This window comes from Mobula birostris, chromosome 6 (assembly GCF_030028105.1).
Source record: "Mobula birostris isolate sMobBir1 chromosome 6, sMobBir1.hap1, whole genome shotgun sequence".
Taxonomy (NCBI): Eukaryota; Metazoa; Chordata; class Chondrichthyes; order Myliobatiformes; family Myliobatidae; genus Mobula; species Mobula birostris.
In genome coordinates, this window is record NC_092375.1 from 24,144,928 (window position 1) to 24,160,034 (window position 15,107).

The following is a 15,107-nucleotide window of genomic DNA, read 5'->3' on the forward strand; positions in this document are numbered from 1 at the left end:
CGATTTTCTCCATCTGGAGTTCATTTTGTTGCATGGATTTTTGAAGATCAGATATAGCTGACTGATGTTCCATAATAGATGTTTGTATCTTATCGATTGAATCAGCAATTTTCTGGAAATTAATTGAAATTTCCGCACGAATCAGCTCCATGACAGAGGTTGAAATTTCCGCACGAATCAGCTCCGTAACAGAGGTTGAAATTTCCCTTTGAATTAGCTCCGATATAGCTTTCAAAGTCAGCGGTGGTTCAGTCGGAGGAAAATCGGTACCTTTCGGCCTAACCGGAGGTTTGCCGTCCTTCCCGTTTTTTCCATTCTTAGACATAGCAGACCTTAAACGCATCCAATTATCAAAGAGCCCAATTTATTTCAAAATATTGTAAAAGTCGATGCCTTAATGGTTAATTAAAATATAGCTGATCGTAAGAAGAAAAACTCAAGAGTTAATGGAGCGAGTCAAGAACACGACTTCACTCCATGAGCTCTACCGGAAGTCTCCCCAAGCACTCTTGAACATAAAGTCAGCCAAATTAAAAATTTATCAATCTGCCCAAGATGGTCAGCATTAAAAATAGATTGAAAGATTGTACTAAGAGTCATGTCAAAAGAGAACAAATGATTTGTGAATAGTGCGTGGTACGGCTAGTGGAGCTGCTGCCTCACACTTCCAGTTGTCTCAGGTTCAATGCTGGCTGCAGGTGTTGTCTGTGGGGAACGTGGGGACTGGGATTCCTTATGACCACATGTGTTTCTTCTTGGCGTTCTAGTTTCTTCCCATATTCCAAAGGTATTGACCCTAGGGTGTAGGTGAGTAGAAGAACCTGCGGGCAATTGAGGGGTTGATGGGAAGAATAAAATAGGATTAATGTAAATGAGTGCCTGGTGGATTTGAACTTGCCGGAACAAAGAGCCCCTTCCTATGCTGATTGGCTCCTTGACCTTGGCAGTCTCACTTTGGCGGCAATTTCACTTATTTGGACAAATTCCAAATGTCTTTCCAAATATTTTCCCTCTTCCTTTTTCAATCAAGTCATCTCAGTGATCCACCAGTGTGCTGATTGTGTTATTTTGAAATTTGTGTATGTGATGAGCTCACAGCTTATTTAATTTTGAATGCAAGATTTTCCAGAAGGACGGGCCTGATGTTTGCTTTGACACCGCAAATGAAGAGGACTGCAACTGGATGATATTCGTGAGACCAGCTACGGACTACAGTCACCAAAATCTCACAGCTTATCAACAGAGCCATGATATTTATTTCAACACGCTACAGGTACAGAGGTGCTCAATGACCCCAGATCCTATACAACTTCAGTAGGATTAGAGAATGGGAGCCCATGAGGTTGGATATATCAGGGGTCCCCAACTGTTTTTGCACCGCGGACCAGTTTAATATTGACAATATTCCTGCGGACCAGCCGACGGGGGTGGGGGTGGGGTTATTCAAGTAGGGTTGCCAACTTTCTCACTCCCAAATAAGGGACAAAAGTAGCAGTCAAATACGGGACACTTGTGTTTACCCCGAGAAAGACTACCATGACGATGAAGCCTTGCGCGGGCACCTGTGTGTGCATGCCCATTTTTTTCCCTCTACAAATCGGTTTTGGCTTAATCTTTCCGATTCTGTTAAGTGAAACTACACTGTACATACATTATTTCTACTTTATATAGGCTGTGTATTTATCATATCATTCCTGCTTTTACTATATGTTCGTGTTATTTTAGGTTTTATGTGCTATTTGATATGATTTGGTAGGTTATTTCAAGTTCCAACAGTGGGCATGACACGGAATGAGGAAAGGTGCAGCTGACTCATACCATTTCATATCGCCGAATCATATTGTTTCCTTGTGGCCCGGTAACACATGCTTTGCGGCCCGGTGGTTGGAGACCACTGGGATATATGTTATGCTCCAGTCGGTGTTAACAGCTGAAATATTGAATTTGTGGTTCATTGTCACTGAGGCCTCAACCTGCTCTGATCATCTTAACAAAGGGAATATTCCCACATTTTTACAATTGATTACTTGTAAAAATGGAATTTGGGTTACTAAACTGTTTATTTGGAAAGGGAATGTTTGCATTAATATATCAACTTTCACAATCTTGACATGTCCAAAAGCTTTTTACAGTTAACAAAGATTTTTTGTTTAATGCATGTTGTAGTGTAGGAAGTGTAGCAGACATATTGCATGCAGTAAGCTTCTGCAAATAAATGCAATATTAATTAGCTAATTTATTTTTCTAATATAGGCTAGGGAAAAAATTATTGACCAAGGTTCTTCAGATAGCTGCCTACTTGTCTTCAGAGTAAAATCCACTGGACCAAATGTTGGTTTGTTGTCTGCCCAGAAAGTGGCACTTTCTCAGTGTCTTGGTGAATCAGCCTGGTCTTTTGTGATGATGCCTTTGGTTGCACCCTGGAGGTAACAGAGTTGACGGAGGGGATGTGGAGGGTAGGACTGGTGAGGTTTTGGTGGGGATTGAAATCATTGAGCCATAATCTAGCGCAAGCTGAATAGACAATTTCTTCTTCTTCACCCCTACTGGGGCATAAGCTGCCAACAGCAGCTCACCAGAGTCCTCTGGCCAGGGCCAATCTTTCAAGTTGTCCCCCAAGTATAGCCCATCTTCCGAAGATCCTCCCTCTCCCAGGGATGAGATCTTTGGAGCTTCCAGTGTTTCTGTAGCTCTTTTTTTTTACGAGATGGGGTTGCTAGCCCATGCCCAACCCTGCTCCTTTCACAGCCATGCCTGGGACCATCCATGGTGGAGTTTGGACTAGACGAGTTCATCAAATAATTTCTGTAACTTTGCATGTTTCAATGAGAAGGTTCTGTTGGCTGTGGCTTAGTCTGTAGCAGTTCTGCAGCTGAGCTGGAGATTCATGATGCAAGTCTCAATTCATCACAGAAATCTGCTTTGACAGTGCACGATTATGCTAAGAATACCCAATGAAATTGCATGTGCTTCCTTTTGTTGAATTGATACCATGTTCCTCAATTGGATGTAAACAATTCAAATAGTGTCAGACAAGTCATTGTAGTCGTTTGGTCTGTATCAATCTACAGTATCATAGAAACAGATTGGTTGACCATTCTCATATTGTCGTCTGTGAGTGATATTTTTTCTCCCCCCCTGCATAGCAACTGTGACTGCATCTCAAAGCTACATTGATATCAAAGCTATGTTAATCCCAATTCTGGTAAAGAGTTTCAGTTTGTTGACTGTATATTTCCTTCCCTAGAAGCTGCCTGATCTGCAGAGTTCCCTGAGTTGTGTGTGTGTGTGTGTGTGTTGCCTAATGAAGACAATGCGTTGAGGATTCAAACTTCAAAGTAGATTTATTATCAAAGTTGTGTATACAGTATACAATCATGAGATTCATCTTCCTATAAGCAGCCACAAAACAAAGAAACACCAGGGAACCTGTTCAGAGAAAACACTAATCACCCAAAGTGCGAAAAAAAAAGAACAAATCACACAAATGGCAAAGAAGAACAAACAAATAATGCACAGAATATGGAACATCAAACCTCAGAGTGCTCGAAGCGTCTATGAATGTTCAGTGTAGTTCCGTTTAGCGCTGTCATTTTTTGACTGCAGGCTGCCGATCTAGTGAGCACCAAAGTGCCCTGATCAAAATCGTGCGAAGTAGCAATAAAAAGGTGTAACCAGAGCCAAGTACAAAATGAAATGTGGAGACCTCTAGAAATGAGTTCAATCTACAAACTGCCCAAAACCCAAGACTCCTACACCTTCATGATAATGGGTTCATTATGCATTGAGAGAAGTCATTCCTGTTCATCATCTCTTTAAATGGGCAATCCTTTGTTCATAAATTCAGGCCTCTAGTTCTATTTTCTCCCCATGAGGGGAAGAAGTCTCAGTATTTATTTTATTGAGACTGCTCAAGGTCTTGGACTTTAAGAGCTTGTTCTTCTAAACACTAATGAATATAGGCCCAATCTACTTAACCCTTCCTCATATCAACTGCTTCATTCAGTAGTGAGCTTGAGGAATGTTTTCTAAACTGACTCCAGTACAAAGGTACGGCTCTTTATCAGTAAAGAGACGACAGAATTAGAATCAGTTTTATTATCACTGACACCGGTCATGAAATTTGTTGTTTTGCGGCGTGAGTGCAGTGCAAGGCATGAAAATTACTATAAATTCTAATAATACTCTATAAATTGTGCAAAAGTCAAATACTGAGTTAGTGTGCATGGATTCATGTCTGTTCAGAAATCTAATGGCAGAGGGGAAGAAGTTGTTTTCAAACATGGAATGGTTTTTCAGGCTCCTGTACCTCCTCCCTGATTGTAGTAAGGAGAAGAGGAGATGTCCTGAATGTTGAGGGTCTTTAATGACCGTTGCCACCTTCTTGAGGCACTGTGGTTTAAAGATATCCTTGATGGCAGGGTGGATTGTTCCTTTGATGGAACTGGCTGATCGAGAACTTTGTGCAGCCTCTTGCGATTGTGTGCATTGGAGCCTCTGTGCCAGTCTGTAATAGAACAATCAGAAAGCTCTCCATTCTACATCTGTAGAAATCTTGCAAGAGTCTTTGGTGGCATACCAAATCTCCTCAAACTCCTAATGAAGTATAACCACTGACGTGCTTTCTTTGTGATTGCATTAATATGTTGGCCCCAGATTAGATCCTCCGAGATCTTGGCACCCAGGAACTTGAAGCTGCTCACCCTTTCCAGCACTGATCTCCCAATGAGGACTGGTGTGTGTGCTCCCGACTTCCCGTTCCTGAAGTCCACAGTCAATTCCTTGGTCTTGCTGATGTTCAGTGCAAGCTTGTTGTTGTGAAACCACTCAACCAGCTGTTCTACTTCAGTCCAGGATACTTCCTTGTCACCATCGGAGATTCTGCCAGCAATAATGGTGCCATCAGCAAATTTATAGATGGCATTTGAGCTGTGCCTAGCCACTCTAGCCACACAGTGATGAGTTTAGAGAGAGTAGAACTGTGGGCTTAGTACACATCCTTGTGTTGATTGTCAACAAGGAGGATCTGTTATTACTAATCCACACTGTAGTCTCCCGATTTTAGAAAGTCGAGGATCCCTCTCTTCCTTGCTACCATCAGGCGGGACGTGTAGGAGTCTTGGGTTCAGGACCGTCGTTGCTCTGTAGCCAATGGGCTTCACTCACCTTAGCGATAAATTGACTCCGCAGCCCGTGGACTCACATTCAGGGACTCTGAGTTCGTGTTCTCAGTATTACTTGTTCTCTTTTGCACTTTGGGTGTTTGCAGGTTTTTGGTTTTTTTGCTGTTTCCATTGTATTTTTTTTTTTGTTTTCCTGTGGGTGCAAGAAAAATAATCTCAAGGTTGTACGTGGTATACATGCTTGGATCATAAATTTGCTTTGAACTTTGAGGATCCAGTTTTAAAGAGTGGTGCAGAGGCTTTTGAAGCTTGTTGATTAATAGTGAGGGGGATGATGGTGTTGAACGCCAAGCTGCAACTGAGCCTTTTTCAAAGTGTATTCCAGTCCGTGGGCTTTATTGAGGATGTGTTAGGATAAAAGTAACTGAGCGTAGAGGCTGGAATGAAACCTGATATTGGAAGTGCTCAGCTGTTTCCGATAAAGAGAGAAAGAGTTAATGCTTGATTATTGACCTTCCATCTGAAGAGTGATTTCTGGGTTTGTTCCAAGGATTCAGTAGGATATCCTCTGGCAGCTTGATCATGGAGCAAAGTTTTAAGGAGGAAAGAGAATTAAACATTTGAGAGAAAGGACCCCAATTGGTTGGAGGTAGAGAAGGGTTTGGGGGTGACACCTGGGGAAGTATCCTGCTGCGAGGAGGAAGCGATGACTCCCTTGGTTCAGCCCGTCAGTGCTGGTAGCTGAAATATTGAATAACTTTTCAGGTTAGTGATCTTTCACTTGTATAGTAACACCTCCTGTGCTTTTTGTTAAATAGTTCTGCTGAATTTGTTACAGTTAGGATTTCGCTGTACTTGGTTACAGCAGAATTCTGCCCTTCCTTTCACAGAGAAACAATGCAATAAGCACAAAAGCTGGAAAAAAAAAACATTTTTACAGGAGCTAAGCTAAGTATACTCAGTGGCCAGTTTATTAGGTAAAGGAGTGGAACCCAGTGTGGTCTTGTGTTGCTGTAGCCCATCCTCTTCAAGGTTTATTGTGTTGTGCGCTATCTGAGTTGCTATTGTCTTTCTGTCAACTTTTACCATTCTCCCCTGACCTCTCTCATTGACAAGGCGTTTACCCTCACAGAACTGCCACTCAATGGATTCTTTGCACCATTCTCAGCAAAAGTAGAGACTGTTGTGCGTGAAAATCCCAGGAGATCAGCAGTTCCTGAGATGCACAAACCACCTTGTCTGGCACCAACAATCATTCCATGGTCAAAGTCACTTGGAGGACATTTCTTCCCCCAGTCTGATGTTTGGTCTGAACATTAACTGAACCTCTTGACCATTTCGGCGTGCTTTTATGCGTTGAGTTGCTACCACATGATTGGCTGATTAGATATTTGTATTAACGCACAGGTGTACCTAATAAAGTGACCACTGAGTGTCATCTGCAACAAAGAAAGTGATCATTTGGTCCATTGTACAGGCATTGGTGGTAAACTATAATCTAGTTTATAGCTCTGTATCTTTGTAGGGTTCAGCATCTCACATGTATATTCAAGATGAGAACTTTACTCTACAACGTTGTTTCGGGCAGTGAGTCTCCAATCCCTACCACCTTCTGGCTGAAAGTTTTCTCTTCCTTATTTTAAGTTGTGATTCCTGGTTTGTTGAATCCTCTGCTAAAGGGAAATAGCTGAAGGATTTAAACCTGATTTGTTAGTTCTCTTTCTCATGATGGTTTTCTGTCTTTTCAAGGAAATCCAGCCTGGTACTGAACTTCGCGTCTGGTATGCAGTGTTCTATGCAAAGAAAATGGATAAACCATTGCTCAAGCAAACAGCAAATGCAGTGAAGGGTGAGGAACCAGCATGCAAATTCTGGGCTTATTGGGTGGTTTACTGTTCTACTTTTCAGGTCACATTATTTTAATGGTGTAAAAATCCAGTTAGTTCTTCTAATTACTTGCTGTATCTACACTTTATTAGGCACACCTGTACACCTGCTCATTAATGCAAATATATAATCAACCAATCACATGGCAACAACCGAATGCATAAAAGCATGCTGACATGGTCAAGAGGTTCAGTTGTTGTTCAGACCAAGCATCAGAATGGGGAAGAAATGTGACCTAAGTGACTTTGATAACACGGTGCCAGACAGAGTGGTTTGAGTATCTCAGAGGCCGCTGATCTCCTGGGATTTTCATGCACTACAGTCTCTAGAGTCTACAGGCAATGGTTTCAAAGGTACATTTAATGTCAGAGAAATGTACACAATATACATCATGAAATGGTTTTTCTTCGCAACCATCCACGAAAAGAGGAGTGCCCCAAAGAATGAACCGCTCAGCTCCCTCCCTCCTGCGCATAAGCGGCAGCAAGCAACATACCACAGGCTCCCTCTCTCCCCCCCCATTGGAGGTAAAAACAGGAAAAAAAAAACATCCAGTGAACATCAGATCGGTGGGCAAAAATACCTTGTTAAATGAGAGAGGTCAGAATAGAATGGGCACACCAGTTGAAGTTGACAGGAAGGTGACAGTATACAAATAACCACACTTACAACAGTGCAGAAGAGCATCTCTGAACACATGTCAAACCTTGAAGTGGATGGGCCACGAACACACCTCCTGAAACTAATAAAGTGGCCACTGAGTGTAACACTAGTCTCTTATGAATTGGACACCAAAGTCTCTCTGATCTCAGTCTGTCATCCATTTTCCTTTTGCTTTCTTGCTGTATGTGTTTCAGTATTATTGATCAAATATAAACTTTCCCTTTTGAATTCTACGTTGACCGTTATTACAGTTTTGTGGTTTAGGTACTTTTGTTTTCTCTTGAGGTGGAGATTCCACTGTTTTTGCTTCCACAATTGTAAAACTGACAAGTATGCAAGGTTTGCTCAATGTAGTCAGTCTCCCTGACGTACTGTGGGTAGGTAACAACACCAAAAGACCGCTTGAGCGATATTGTGAAAATCAGCAAATTGGATTTCCACAAGTGGAAACTTGCCCAAGAAAGTGGATGATTGGGGGTTGGTGGAGAATAACTCATAAAGCCAGCACTTACAATAAGCTGCTGTAGAAAGTGCAAGTTGCTCCCCGAATTCATTTATCCATGTAACATAGAAGTCACTAGCAAAAACAGCATTTTTGTCCATTCTTGGTGACCCTTGAACTTGGTGGCTTACTGGACAATTTCTGGGCTTAGTTAAGGATTAGCCATGACTTTCATCATCAGGGACACCTATCATCCAGGCCATGATCTCATCTCGGTGCTACCAATGGGAAGGAAGGACAGGAGCCTTGGGTCCTTCACCATAAGGTTCAGGAACTGCTATTACCCTACAACTATCGGGCTACTGGTCCAGTGTAGACAAGTTCACTCATCACAACACTGAGCTGATTACTGACCACAACCAATGAGTACACTTTCAAGGTCTCTTCAACTCACGTTCTTAGTAAGATAATAATATTTGCACAGTTTGCTGTCTTTTGCACATTGTTTGTTAATCTTTGTGTGTAGTTTTTCTTTGTACTGTAAATGCGTACAAGAAAATAAATCTCCAGGTAGAATATGGTGAAATAAACATATTTGATAACAAATTTGCTTTGAACTTTGATCTGATAAAGATATCATAATTGTCTCCTTGAAGCATGTATTGGCAACAGTCCACCAGTTTCAGAGTCCCCGTTGTTTCCTGATGTAGCCTTTTAATTTGCCTGTTTACGGAACTGTTTGAAGTTCACTACAGGATTCTTGATCTTGGTCCCAGCTGAGCAACTGGATGTTTGTCCAGTAAATTTAACCACTCTGCCACTTACTGGGGAAAGCATTAAAATCTTAGCGAATCTGCAATTCAAATTTGAGTTGATTGTCAGATGCCAAGAAATTGTGTGCACAGGTGGAATAAAAAACTTGCTTGCAGCAGCGACAGAGACACATAGCATAATATAAGCAGTATCCACAAGATGCACATAAATTATACACAGTTTTTAGAAGAGCACAATTAGAACAAAAGAAGTCCATTTTAGTGCAAAGTGGTTACAGTATTGCTAACCTGTGAAGATCAGGATTTTGCTGACTGGTTCAACAGCTAAATGGTTGAAAGGAAGTACAGTACTGTGCAAGAGTCTTAGGCACATGTATATAGCTAGGGTACCTAAGACCTTTGCACAGTACTGTGGTAATTTTATGCAAATTTTATGCTGCAAAAAAAAACAGGTTTCGTGACGTATGTGAGTGATTCTGATTTGAGTCTGTTGAGGACTGAGAGTGGGAAGGAAGATGGAGAGGGGAATCATGGTTGGAAAATGGGGAAGGGAGAGGTGAGGGAACGGGAAGCACCAGAAAGACGTTTTGTAATGATTAATAAGCCAATCATTTGGAATCAAATGACCTTGCTTGGTGTCTCAAGGGTGGGTGTGTCTGTACCTGCCACCCTGCCCTGGCACGCCTTCTCTGCCACCTGTCCCACACCCCTCCCACGATGCTTCACCCTCACCATTCCCAACATTCTTTGCTCCAGATCTACAAACTCGCTCTCCCTCCACGTTGACAAATATGGGACTGTGTAAAAGTCTTAGGCACCCAGCTATATATATGTTCTAAGACTTTTGCACAGTGCTGTAACTATTCTTGAACGTGGTGGTGTGGGACCCCAAAGCTTCTTTACTCCCTGGCCAGTGGTAGAACCATAGAACACTACAGCACAGAAAACAGGCCATTCGGCCCTTCTAGTCTGTGCTGAAACATTATTCCGCTAGTCCCATTGACCTGCACCCAGTCTATAACCCTTCAGACCTCTCCCATCCATGTATCTATCCAATTTATTCTTAAAACTTAAGAGTGAGCCCGCATTTACCACGTCAGATGGCAGCTCGTTCCACACTTCCACCACTCTCTGAGTGAAGAAGTTCCCCCTAATGTTCCCCCAAACCTTTCCCCTTTCATTCTAAAGCCTCTCGTATTTATCTCTCCTAATCTAAGTGGAAAGAGCCTATTCACATTTACTCTTGTCATAACCCTCATAATTTTGCAAACCTCTATCAAATCTCCCCTCATTCTTCTACGCTTCAAGGAATAAAGTCCTAACCTGTTCAATCTTTCCCTGTAACTCAACTCCTGAAGAACCAGCAACATCCTAGTAAATCTTCTCTGCACTCTTTCAATCTTATTAATATCCTTCCTATAGTTAGGTGACCAGAACTGTACACAATACTCCAAATTTGGCCTCACCAATGTCTTATACAACCTCCCCATAACATCCCAACTCCTATACTCAATACTTTGATTTATGAATGCCAGGATGCCAAAAGCTTTCTTTACAACCCTGTCTACCTGTGACGCCACTTTCAGGGAATTATGTATCTGAACTCCCAGATCCCTTTGTTCCTCCGCTCTCCTGAGTACCTTACCATTTACTGTGTATGTCCTACCTTGATTTGTCCTTCCAAAATGCAACACCTCACACTTGTCTGCATTAAATTCCATCTGCTACTTTCTGGCTCATTTTTCCATTTGGTCCAGATCCCTCTGCAAGCATTGAAAGCCTTCCTGGCTGTCTACAACACCTCCAATCTTAATGCCATCAGCAAACTTGCTGATCCAATTTACCACATTATTATCTAGATCATTGATATAGACAACAAACAACAATGGTCCCAGCACAGATCTTTGAGGCACACCACTAGTCACAGGCCTCCAGTCCGATGAGCAATTATCCACTACCACTCTCTGTCTTCTCCCACGCAGCCAATTTCGAATCCAGTTTACAACCTCTCCATGGACACCTAGTGTCTGAACTTTCTGAACTAACCTCCCATGTGGGACCTTGTCAAAGGCCTTACTAAAGTCCATGTAGACAACAACACAGCCTTTCCTTTATCTGCTTTCTTGGTAACCTCCTCAAAAAAAACTCTACAAGTTGCAAGAAGATGGCATGGCCTGGACAGTGGGGATGTTTGATAATAAATGTTGCCATTTTGAGGCAGTACCAGTGGTGGAGAGAAATGTGCCCATGATATAGGCAGATTCCACTGCTATCTGCAGCTTGTGCAGTCAACTTGCAGTAGCAGACTATGATGCAACCAGTCAGGATCCTTCTAAGCTGTGCGTGTGTGCGCACGCACACACATTTTTCAACCAGCACACAAAGGAAATTAATGTGCGCACAAAAGGTTAGTTACCTGAAATAATGTAGTAATTAATAATTATACCTATTGAAAATAATCTTTTAGCTAAATGTTTCTGTTAACTAGTCAGTCGGTTTTTCAAATACCACAATGCAGGTCACTAATTTACGTCATCTCACCTTTCCTGTTCCGGTTTGTACAGCTGCATCACGGTGGCAGCCATCTTTGGCGGACAGTGTTCATATCGTAAAGTTTACAAACATCCGTCTCAAATCCTGTAGATAGCTTATTAAGATTTTATTGAAAGAGATCAGTCAAATGACCCTGTGGCTAAATAACTGTCGCAAGAAATTGATAAACATCACATACAAAGTAGCTTTACATGTTTTAAGTGATGTCTTTGATGAACTGGCTGCACTGTGCAAGATTCTGCAAAAGAGTGGCTTGACACCGATTGATTCACTTCATTATGCACGAGGCAAAATTAACAATATAAGAATGCAGTATCTGGGAGACAATGTTTCGTGGAGTGACAAAGTTAAAGTTTTGCTAAGCCAACAACGTGAAGAAAACCTCACAGTAGATACAAGTTCGCTGTTGACTTTTATAAATAGTCTTTGTGTTCATTTAGAAGAAAGGTTTCCTGAAGATGAGGTACAAGAATGATCAGCTTTTGATTTCTCCACAATTGCAGATTGTGACTTCACATTTGGTAATGAGCAAGCCGTATGTCTAAAATATCATGATTTTCTAGCTGAAAATACTGTGATAGTTAGACAGTTTAATGATTTCAAATTTTCCGTGCAAGAAAAAAATTAAATCCAAACTGATTTCAAACTTTGCTCAAATGGTGGCATTTGTACTTCAAAATGAACAGTTTTGCGACCTTGCACAGTTGATGGACGTTGGGGGAACCTTTCTTGCATCTAGTGCGGACTGTGAGCGAGGTTTTAGCCTAATGAATCAACTCAAAAACAAGCTGAGAAACCGTTTAGGTGAATGTCATTTGGATATGTTAATGAGAATCAAAAGCTATCAATTGGATGGAAGTTTGGTTAGTCTAGATAGTTTACAAAGAATGGGTAAATGCCAAAGACAGGAGAGAGAAAAAAATAACTGAGTGACTTAAATATGTATGTTATTATATTGTATCATTTCTTAATGCATGCATTACTAAATGACAATAAAAGAGGACTGCGTGTCTTCATAATCTAATATTTTGTTGTTGTTCTGTGCAGTTTTGTGTCAAATATTTTGTAAACCTATATAAACTGTGCCATGTGTGCATTCAGTGCGCACATACTTTTGTCACAGGAAAAAAATTTGCACAACGTAACATTTTTGCACACACTGACTACTAAAAATTAGAGGGAACATTGGTCAGGATACTTTCGAAAGTACATCTTTAGAAGTTTGCTAGAGTGCTCACTGACAAGCTGAACCTCTTTAACCTCCTCAGAAATTTAGGGTGCTAGAGTGCTTTTGTTATTATTTCAGCTAAATACTAGGCCCAGGACAGGTCATCCAATGTGTTAAGTATCCAGGAGTTAAAAGCTGCTGTCTCTATCCACTATCGATTCTGCAATGTATATATTTGACCTGCCTCTCCTTCCTGAAGTCAACAAGTCGGTCTTCAGCTTTGTTGACATTGAGCGAGAACTTGCGGCTCTAGCACCTCTGAGCCCGATGTCCTATCTCACTCCAATAAACTGACTCGTCAGCACCTGTAATTCCTCCAATAACAGTAATATCATTGGCAAATTTGAAGATGGCATTGAAGCTCTGCTTATCCATACAGTCATGAGTGTATATAGAGTGGAGCAGAAGGCACATAGCCTTGAGGTGCACCTGTGTTAATGATCAAGGAGGAGATGTGCCAGCAGTTTTGAAAGCAGTTCCCTGCCTGGTCTGGCCAAGTGTTTCATATAATTTCAGCCTCACTACAATTTGTTAGAGCTGTAATCCTGATGGTATAGCTTTGCATTCCTTTTGTGTTAGTTGTAATTGTGGGGCCTGTCCATTTGGAACAGAGATGAGGAAGAATTCTTTTAGCCTGAGGGTAGTGACTCTGTGGAAGTCATTGGGTATGTTTAAAGCGGAGGTTGATTAAGGGTGTCAAGGGTTATAGGGAGATGCCAGGAAATTGTGCATAAAGGGAAAATAAATTGGCTGTGATCAAATGATGGTGCAGACTCAGTGGGCCGAATGGCCTAGTTTGCTTCCATGTCTTGTATTGTAACACTGATTCTCACTAAGGTCTGCTGAAGAGGAGTTCACTGTTCAAATTTTTGTCACCCTTCAAACAACACACTGCTGGAAGTTTAATATTCTGGTGGACGACTTTGTTGCAAAGAAAGAATGAACTGTGGGGTTGAAGGGTTTACACTGAACAAGAGAAACTCAAAGTTAAAACTGAGGGCTAATCTGAAACGCATTCCCAAGAGTTTGAATGAATTCTGGCTTGTAAAATAGGGTAGGTTTTTCATTGGTGATCATTGAAGGATCATCAGGGAGATGATCCTTGAAAGAATTACACAATTCAAAAACAAAATCTTGAAAATTTTGCATCAATCTGATGCTTTAGCTTTTTTTTAAAGAACAATTATGGAATTGCTTAATAAAAAGAAATATTAATAACACTGAGAGCAAGTGAGCAGATTGGATTGAGCAGCCTTGCATTTGGGGAAGAAAAATGTTCTTTCTGTTTTGAAGTTGCGATGTAACTGAAATGGAGGCCAATTCTGAATACGTTACTGATAAACTTATTCTTTTCCCTAGATGAGCGGCGGCCTGACGAAGAGCTTAAAATGCTGCCCAAGATCCAGTCTGTAACATCTTTATGTGATAAGGGAAGTAACACCACAGTGTCTATGGTATTGACCCCAGGTGAGCCATGCTCTGCCACTCTGTCAGCAGTCTGTTAAGTGTGCTTGCCTTGTCTGGGGTTGTGATGGGGGCTGTAGAAAATGGTGTAGCTTTACTGTAATCTAAATGATCTCATGGGCTGGCCTAATCCCTTGAGGATGGGGACTTTTCATCTTGTTTCCTGGCTAGGTTTCACCAACAAACTCATTTATGCCAAAGTAAACTACACTTTGGCTCTTGATGGCAAGGATTTTTTTAACTACTTTTTACAAATCATTTAGACACAGTGCGGAACAGGCCCTTTTGGCGCAATGAGCCGTGTTGCTCAGCAACCTACCTGTTTAACCCTAGCCTGTTTAACAAGACAATTTATAATGACTAATTTTTCTACTAACTGGAATGTCTTTGGACGGTGGGATGAAACTGGAGCACCCAGAGGAAATCTATGCAGTCGCGGGAAGAGCATCCAAACTGCTTACGTACAGTGCCAGAATTGAACACTGAACTCCACCACCCCGAGCCCTAATAACATTGTGCTAACCGCCTACAGTAACATGTTGAAGTAATGGTAAAACCAAAGTGAAAATAAAATTTATTATCAAAGTGCACGTGTGCAGTACTACCTTAAGATTCATTTTCTTGCAACGGTTTACAGAAAAATATGGAAGTAAAACCAGAAAGCAAGTAAAAGTTTTGCAGACCTTTTATCAGCCTTGATCCAGATAGATCAGGGTGCAGGATGGGTTTCACCAACAAACTTATCTATGCCAAAGTAAACTAAAATTTGCACGCTGTCTGCAGTGCAGCGTTAGAGGAAATCGATGCAGCAAGTGCCATATTTTGGAGATTAAGCGTGAGACTCTGTTGTGTCTCTCAAGTGGAGGCAACATATCTTGTGATACCACTTAAAAAAGAGGATATCAGTTAGCTCAGTGTCCAGGGCAATATTTATGCCTCAGTCAATACTACTAAACAGATGACCTCGTCAGTAG

General features: G+C 41.4%; 1 protein-coding gene across 3 annotated transcripts in view; it reads left to right on the forward strand.

Annotated features, from left to right (window-relative positions):
* Positions 1-15,107, forward strand: part of prdm15 (PR domain containing 15) — a 97,641-nt gene that overhangs the window by 22,482 nt on the left and 60,052 nt on the right. For all 3 annotated transcript variants that reach the window (XM_072260027.1, XM_072260028.1, XM_072260029.1), the window contains exons 5-7: positions 1,121-1,273; positions 6,873-6,972; positions 14,029-14,136. In XM_072260027.1, coding sequence (XP_072116128.1) covers positions 1,121-1,273; positions 6,873-6,972; positions 14,029-14,136 — 361 coding nt within the window. The remainder of the gene's footprint in view (positions 1-1,120; positions 1,274-6,872; positions 6,973-14,028; positions 14,137-15,107) is intronic.